Here is a 9,215-nt window from a genome sequence, read left to right as displayed (position 1 = left end):
TACACCACACCAAACAAGAATGACAAACACATAATATATGTGGCTTCTACACACACACAAGTGAATGCAAGGCATACTTGGTCAACAGCCATACAGGTCACACTGAGGATGGCCTTATAAACAACTTTAACACAGTTACACCACACCAAACAAGAATGACAAACACATAATATATGTGGCTTCTACACACACACAAGTGAATGCAAGGCATACTTGGTCAACAGCCATACAGGTCACACTGAGGATGGCCTTATAAACAACTTTAACACTGTTACACCACACCAAACAAGAATGACAAACACATAATATATGTGGCTTCTACACACACACAAGTGAATGCAAGGCATACTTGGTAAACAGCCATACAGGTCACACTGAGGGTGGCCTTATAAACAACTTTAACACTGTTACACCACACCAAACAAGAATGACAAACACACAATATATGTGGCTTCTACACACACACAAGTGAATGCAAGGCATACTTGGTCAACAGCCATACAGGTCACACTGAGGATGGCCTTATAAACAACTTTAACACTGTTACACCACACCAAACAAGAATGACAAACACATAATATATGTGGCTTCTACACATACACAAGTGAATGCAAGGCATACTTGGTCAACAGCCATACAGGTCACACTGAGGATGGCCTTATAAACAACTTTAACACTGTTACACCACACCAAACAAGAATGACAAACACATAATATATGTGGCTTCTACACACACACAAGTGAATGCAAGGCATACTTGGTCAACAGCCATACAGGTCACACTGAGGATGGCCTTATAAACAACTTTAACACTGTTACACCACACCAAACAAGAATGACAAACACATAATATATGTGGCTTCTACACACACACAAGTGAATGCAAGGCATACTTGGTCAACAGCCATACAGGTCACACTGAGGATGGCCTTATAAACAACTTTAACACAGTTACACCACACCAAACAAGAATGACAAACACATAATATATGTGGCTTCTACACACACACAAGTGAATGCAAGGCATACTTGGTCAACAGCCATACAGGTCACACTGAGGATGGCCTTATAAACAACTTTAACACTGTTACACCACACCAAACAAGAATGACAAACACATAATATATGTGGCTTCTACACACACACAAGTGAATGCAAGGCATACTTGGTCAACAGCCATACAGGTCACACTGAGGATGGCCTTATAAACAACTTTAACACTGTTACACCACACTGTGAACCCACACCAAACAAGAATGACAAACACATTTCGAGAGAACATCCGCACCGTAACACAACATAAACACAACAGAACAAATGCCCACAACCCCTTGCAGCACTAACTCTTCCGGGACGCTACAATATACACCCCCGCTACCAAGAAAACTCGATTTTGCATGTCACTATAAAGTTATATAAGCCTTGCTTGTTTAATTTTCAATGCAAAACTTGTTTGGGTCCCTATTAAAAGGTTAAGTTGTTCAACTTTGGCCCGCGGCTTTGTTCAGTTTAGAATTTTGGCCCACTCTGTATTTGAGTTTGACACCCCTGTTGTACACGCTGACAGAACACAAAACACAGATGGGTGGCCACTTAAGAGGTGGGATGAGTTAAAAATAAAAAAGTCGATCGCAGACTAGGCTCCTTTGGAGGGGGTGCTCAGTCTGGGGCCAGGAAAAAAACAACTAGATAACAAGACAGAACAAGACAAAGAGCCAAGCAGATAGAAACAGAGAGGGAGGGGATGTGACCGCTTTCATCTCGAGCCAAGAGAGAAGTATTTCCAGCCTAAAGTTGGTCCTAAACCTAAATCATTGAGAACAAAACTAAAACCCAAGGTAGTCCACAAGTTTTATCTTAAGGGGAACGAGGAGACAATTACTGTCCTTTCCTGTCCACTTACCACTCATCCATCCATTATCTCTACCAATTATCCTGTTGGTACGGACCATACATGGACCAATTATCCTGGTGGGGGTCATGGGTGAGCTGGACGGGTCGTCAGTCACACACAGAGTGCGTGTAGACGTAAACAAACATGATGGACTCACATTCACACCTACAGACAATTTACAGTGTAGACGTAAACAAACATGCATGGACTCACATTCACACCTGCAGACAATTTACAGTGTATCGGGTCACCAACCTTTTTGAAAGCAAGAGCTACTTCTTCGGTACTGATTAATGCCAAGGGCTACCAGTTTGATACACACTTAAATAAATTGCTAGAAATAGCCAATTTGCTCAATTTACCTATAATAAATAAATCTATAAATATAAAAAAATGGGTATTTCTGTCTGTCATTCCTTCGTACATTTTTTTCCTTTTATGGAAGGTTTTTTGTAGAGAATAAATGATTAAAAAACACTTAATTGAACGGTTTAAAAGAGGAGAAAACAGGGGAAAAAAATGAAAATAAAATTTTGAAACATAGTTTATCTTCAATTTCGATTCTTTAAATTCAAAATTCAACCGAAAAAAAGAAGAGAAAAACTAGCTAATTCGAATCTTTTTGAAAAAATTCAAAAAATAATTTATGGAACATCATTAGTTATTTTTCCTGATTAAGATTAATTTTAGAATTTTGATGACATGTTTTAAATAGGTTAAAATCCAATCTGCACTTTGTTAGAATATATAACAAATTGGACCAAGCTATATTTCTAACAAAGACAAATCATTATTTCTTCTAGATTTTCCAGGACAAAAATGTTAAAAGAAATTCAAAAAACTTTGAAATAAGATTTAAATTTGATACAGATTTTCTAGATTTGTCAGAATAATGTTTTTGAATTTTAATCATAAGTTTGAAGAAATATTTCACAAATATTCTTCATGGAAAAAACAGAAGCTAAAATGAAGAATTTAATTAGAATGTATTTATTATTCTTTACAATAAAAAAAAAATTGAAAATTGATTTAAATTGTCAGGAAAAAAGAGGAAGGAATTTAAAAGGTAAAAAGGTATAAGTGTTTAAAAATCCTAAAATCAATTTTAAGGTTGTATTTTTTCTCTAAAATTGTCTTTCTGAAAGTTATAAGAAGCAAAGTTAAAAAAAAAAAAAAAAGAATTTATTTAAACAAGTTAAGACCAAGTCTTTAAAATATTTTCTTGGCTTTTTAAATTCTATTTTTTTCAAATATTTTTTAACTTGTTAATAGATTTTTTTAATGAAGAAACATTTTTTTTTAACTTGGTAATTTTTTTTTCTCACTCACAAAATCGTGTTTGTATTACTTGCCAGTCTTTTTTTATTTAAGAAAATCGTTTTTATATCCGCAAATTTTAAATGTTTTCTTTTTTACTCGCAAATATTTTTTTCAACTGAAGAAATCATTTTTTTCAATCTTTTTTCTTGCCGATTTAAAAAACAACAACTTGCTAATCCTTTTTTTTTCTCACGAAATCATGTTTTTATTACTTTCCAGTCTTTTTTGTATTGAAGGAAATTGTTTTAATATCTGCGAATCGTTTTTTTTTTATTTTTATTTTTTTTCTTGAGAATAGATTTTTTGAACTGAAGAAATAATTTTTTTAACACTTTTGAATATTTTTTACTTACGAAATCGTGTTTTTTATCACTTACCAGTCGTTTTTCATTGAAGAAATTTGTTTTCATATCTGCGAAACATTAAAAAAAAAATTTTTTTACTTGCGAAAGTTTTATTTTACTGACATTTTTTTAATACTTTTGAATATTTTTTTTCTTTCAGAATTTATTTTAAACTTGCTTTTTTTACTCTTAATATTGTGTTTTCTCATACAAATATTTTTTTAGCTGAAGAAACAATTTTTTTACACTTTTGGAGGTTTTTTTCTTTCAGATTTTTTAAAAACTTACCAATCATTTTTTTACCAACTAAATCGTGTTTTTTCATACTTGCAAATCGTTTTTTTACTTTTGGAAATCATTTTTTTTAACTGAATATTTTTTTAATACTTTTGAATCTTTTTTTTTTCAGATTTTTTTCAAACTTGCCAATCCATCCATCCATCCATTTCCTACCGCTTGTCCCAAATATTTTTTTTTTCCTAATGAAATCGTGTTTTTTCATACTTTGCGTTTTTTTTACTTGCAAAAATCTTTTTTTTAACTGAAGAAACATTTTTTTTTTATACTTTTGAATCTTTTTTCCAGATTTTTTTTAAACTTGCTAAACCATCCATCCATCCATCCATCCATTTTGCTACCGCTTGTCCAAATATTTTTTTAACTAAAGAAATCGTGTTTTTTCATACTTGCAAATCACTTTTTTTACTTTCGAAAATCATTTTTTTAACTGAACAAACATTTTTTTAATACTTTTGAATCTTTTTTTTTTCAGATTTTTTTCAATCTTGCCAATCCATTCATCCATCCATTTACTACCGCTTGTCCCAAATATTTTTTTTTACTAATGAAATCGTGTTTTTTCATACTTCTCATATTTTTTACTTGCAAAAATCTTTTTTTTAACTGAACAAACATTTTTTAAATACTTTTGAATCTTTTTTTTTTTTTCAGATTTCTTTCAAATTTGCCAATCCATCCATCCATCCATTTTCAACAGCTTGTCGCAAATATTTTTTTTTCCTAATGAAATTGTGTTTTTTCATACTTTTCGTTTTTTTTACTTGCAAAAATGTTTTTTTTTAACTGAAGAGACATTTTTTTTATACTTTTGAATCTTTTTTTTTTCAGATTTTTTTTAAACTTGCTGAACCATCCATCCATCCATCCATCCATTTTCTACCGCGTGTCCAAATATTCTTTTTGACCAACGAAATCTTGTGTTTTCATACTTGCAAATCGTTCTTTTTACTTTCGAAAATCGTTTTTTTTAAACTGAACAAACATTTTTTTTTAAATACTTTTGAATCTTTTTTTTTTAGATTTTTTTCAGATTTTTTTCAAATTTGCCAATCCATCCATCCATCCATTTGCTACCGCTTGTCCCAAATATTTTTTTTACTAATGAAATCGTGTTTTTTCACACTTTGTTTTTTTTACTTGCAAAAAAAAATCGGTTTAGCTCGGTTGGTAGAGTGGCCGTGCCAGCAACTTGAGGGTTGCAGGTTCGATTCCCACTTCCGCCAACCTGGTCACTGCCGTTGTGTCCTTGGGCAAGACACTTTACCCACCTGCTCCTAGTGCCACCCACACTGGTTTAAATGTAACTTAGATATTGGTTTTCGCAACGTAAAGCGCTTTGAGTCACTAGAGAAAAAGCGCTATATAAATATAATTCACTTCACTTCACTTTTTAACTGAAGAAACATTTTTTTTATACTATTGAATCTTTTTTTTTTCAGATTTTTTTTAAACTTGCTAATCCATCCATCCATCCATCCATTTTCTACAGCTTGTCCAAATATTTTTTTAACTAACGAAATCGTGTTTTTTCATACTTGCAAAAATCGCTTTTTTTTACTGAAGACAAATTTTTTTTTTACTCAAGAATTGCTTTTTTTCTAAGCAAAAATTTTTTTTTTACTGGAAAATCTATTTTTTTGAATTAATATTGGTTTTTTTTTAATTATAATGTTAATTAAAAGTATTCCTATTTTTTTATTAATAAATGGTTTTACTTTCGAATCTTTGGGTGTGATTAAAACTATTTTTGTGTTTTTGGGAAGTTTTGGCAGTAAAAGTGTCCAAAAGATAAATGGTAAATAAATAAATGGGTTGTACTTGGGGCGGCATAGCTCAGTTGGTAGAGTGGCCGTGTCAGCAACTTGAGGGTTGCAGGTTCGATCCCCGCTTGTGCCTTCCTAGTCACTGCCGTTGTGTCCTTGGGCAAGACACTTTACCCACCTGCTCCCAGTGCCACCCACACTGCTTTAAATGTAACTTAGATATTGGGTTTCACTATGTAAAGCGCTTTGAGTCACTAGAGAAAAGCGCTATATAAATATACTTCACTTCACTTCATTTGTACTTGTATAGCGTTTTTCTATCTTCAAGCGCTTTGACACTACTTCCACATTCACACACACATTCACACACTGATGGAGGGAGCTGCCATGCAAGGAGCTAACCAGCACCCATCAGGAACAAGGGTGAAGTGTCTTGCTCAAGGACACAACGGCATTGACGAGGTTGGTACTAGGTGGGGATTGAACCAGGGACCCTCGGGTTGCGCAAGGCCACTTTCCCACTGCGCCACGCCGTCCAAGAGGATTTATTGCCCGGATGGTGCCAATATTTACTTAGAGGCAGTGAAGTGAAGCGAATGATATTTATATAGCGCTTTTCTCTAGTGAAGTGAATTATATTTATATAGCGCTTTTCTCAAGTGTTCAACACTAAAAAATTGGCCCTAGTGTGTGAATGTGAGTGTGAATGTTGTCTGTCTATCTGTGTTGGCCCTGCGATGAGGTGGCGACTTGTCCAGGGTGTACACCGCCTTCCGCCCGATCGTAGCTGAGATAGGCGCCAGCGCCCCCCGCGACCCCGAAAGGGAATAAGCGGTAGAAAATGGATGGATGGATGGATATTGGGTGTCACTATGTAAAGCGCTTTGAGTCACTTGAGAAAAGCGCTATATAAATATAATTCACTTCACTAGACAAAAGCGCTATATAAATATAATTCACTTCACTAGAGAAAAGCGCTATATAAATATCATTCACTTCACTAGAGAAAAGCGCTATATAAATATCATTCGCTTCACTTCACCCCTCACTTGTACGGCCTCTAAGTAAATATTGGCACCATCCGGGCAATAAATCCTCTTGGACGGCGTGGCGCAGTGGGAAAGTGGCCTTGTACCAACCTCGTCACTGCCGTTGTGTCCTTGAGCAAGACACTTCACCCTTGCTCCTGATGGGTGCTGGTTAGGGCCTTGCATGGCAGCTCCCTCCATCAGTGTGTGAATGTGTGTGTGAATGTGGAAGTAGTGTCAAAGCGCTTTGAGTACCTTGAAGGTAGAAAAACGCTATACAAGTACAAGTGAAGTGAAGTATATTTATATAGCGCTTTTCTCTAGTGACTCAAAGCGCTTTTACATAGTGAAACCCAATATCTAAGTTACATTTAAAGCAGTGTGGGTGGCACTGGGAGCAGGTGGGTAAAGTGTCTTGCCCAAGGACACAATGGCAGTGACTAGGAAGGCACAAGCGGGAATCGAACCTGCAACCCTCAAGTTGCTGGCACGGCCACTCTACCAACCGAGCTAGTGACTCAAAGCACTTTTACATGGCGAAAGCCAATATCTAAGTTCCATGGAAAGCAGCGTGGGTGGCGTTGCCCAAGGACACAACGGCAGTGACGAGGTTGGTACTGGGTGGGGATTGAACCAGGGACCCTCGGGTTGCGCAAGGCCACTTTACTACCGCGCCACGCCGTCCAAGAGGATTTATTGCCCGGATGGTGCCAATATTCACTTAGAGGCAGTGAAGTGAAGCGAATGATATTTATATAGCGCTTTTCTCTAGTGAAGTGAATTATATTTATATAGCGCTTTTCTCTAGTGAAGTGAATTATATTTATATAGCGCTTTTCTCTAGTGAAGTGAATTATATTTAATTATAATTATATTTTCTCAAGTGTTCAACACTAAAAAATTGGCCCTAGTGTGTGAATGTGAGTGTGAATGTTGTCTGTCTATCTGTGTCCAGGGTGTACCCCGCCTTCCGCCCAATTGTAGCTGACCCCGAAAGGGAATAAGCGGTAGAAAATGGATGGATGGGCTTTTCTCTAGTGACTCAAAGCGCTTTTACAGTGAAACCCAATATCTAAGTTACATTTAAACCAGCGTGGGTGGCGTTGCCCAAGGACACAACGGCAGTGAGTATAGGATGGAACCCGGAACCCTGAAGTGGTGAGAAAACGCGCACAGAGGCTCACTCACCCATGGGCAGAAAGAAGAAAAAGGGCAGCCAGCACAAGATGAACATTCCCACCACGATGGCGAGAGTTTTAGCAGCCTTCTTCTCGCGGGAGAACTTCATGAGGCGCACGGACAGCGAGCTCCGGAAGGGATGCTGCCTGCCGCTCTTGCAGCCGGGGTCCTCCGCCCCGCTGCGGCAGTGGATCCTCAGCACCACCTCCGCCGACTTGTCGCGCTCCCGCTTGACGCCCGCTTCCAGGCTCCTGGTGGTCCTGCGGGCCACCACGTAGACCCTGAAGTACATGAGCAGGACGACCAGCAGCGGCAGGTAGAAGGAGAAGAGCGAGGAGAAGAGCGCGTATCCGGGCTCCTCCGTGATGCTGCAGATGCTGGCGTCCGGCGGCTGCGGCTCCTTCCAGCCCAGCAGGGGGCCCACGGAGATGACGGTGGAGGCCAGCCAGACCAGCACCAGCACCGCCCCGGCGCGCCTCTCCGTGACGATGGCGGGGTACTCCAGGCAGTGCTTGACGCCCACGTAGCGGTCCACGGAGATGACGCACAGGCTGAGGATGGAGGCGGTGCAGCACAGCACGTCCACGGCCGCCCAGATGTTGCAGAAGACCCGGCCGAACACCCAGCAGCCCAGCACCTCCAGCGAGGCGGAGAAGGGCAGCACCGCGGCGCTCAGCAGCAGGTCCGCCATGGCCAGGTTGACGATGAAGAAGTTGGTGACGGTGCGCAGGTGCCTGTTGCACAGCACGGACAGGATGACCAGGACGTTGCCCGCCATGGCCAGCAGGATGAACAGCGCCAGGGAGAGTCCCAGGCACACGGAGCGGGAGTCCAGCGCCGAGGTCCAACACGCGCTGGCGTTCGGCGCCGATCCGTTCGGGCTCGGGGGGTCCGTCCGGGGGAGCCCGCTGCTGAGGTTCCACTCCGTCATGCTGCAGGCGGGAAGTCGCCGGAACATCGGAACAGGGTCGGGTGCGCAGCCAGCATGTCCGCGCGGGGCTCCCTCAAAAGTGGCCCTCGGGCGGGTGCAAGAAGAAGTGGAACGAATGGAAATCCTTCGCCATGGCGGCGCGGGTCTGCGGCCACGCGCGCCCGTGGAATCTTCAAAGTGACTCACGGCGGGTCCGGACCTGCAGCTCCACCCACACGCGCACGCGCGCGCGCGCAAACCCAGTTGCGCACCGCTCACTTCATGCTCGATTTTTTTTTATATTGTATTTATATGTATTTATATTATTCACATGTGAATAATGCTGTATAATAGACTGTATTTATATTATTCACATGTGAATAATGCTGTATAATAGACTGTATTTATACTATATTCACATGTGAATAATGCTGTATAATAGACTGTATTTATATTATTCACATGTGAATAATGCTG

The 9,215-nt window shown here is 39.5% G+C and overlaps 1 protein-coding gene across 1 annotated transcript in view; it reads right to left on the bottom strand.

Moving 5' to 3' along the window:
- adra1d (adrenoceptor alpha 1D) overlaps positions 1-8,920 on the bottom strand; it is a 14,765-nt gene extending 5,845 nt beyond the window's left edge. Inside the window, exon 1 of the mRNA XM_061886369.1 lies at positions 7,838-8,920. Within this exon, the coding sequence (XP_061742353.1) occupies positions 7,838-8,786 (949 nt within the window). The 5' untranslated portion in view covers positions 8,787-8,920. The remainder of the gene's footprint in view (positions 1-7,837) is intronic.
- Positions 8,921-9,215: the final 295 nt, after the last annotated feature.

Source organism: Nerophis ophidion, linkage group LG01 (assembly GCF_033978795.1).
Source record: "Nerophis ophidion isolate RoL-2023_Sa linkage group LG01, RoL_Noph_v1.0, whole genome shotgun sequence".
Classification (NCBI taxonomy): Eukaryota; Metazoa; Chordata; class Actinopteri; order Syngnathiformes; family Syngnathidae; genus Nerophis; species Nerophis ophidion.
The sequence above is the reverse complement of the archived record's forward strand: the minus strand, read 5'-3'. Positions and strand labels throughout refer to the sequence as shown.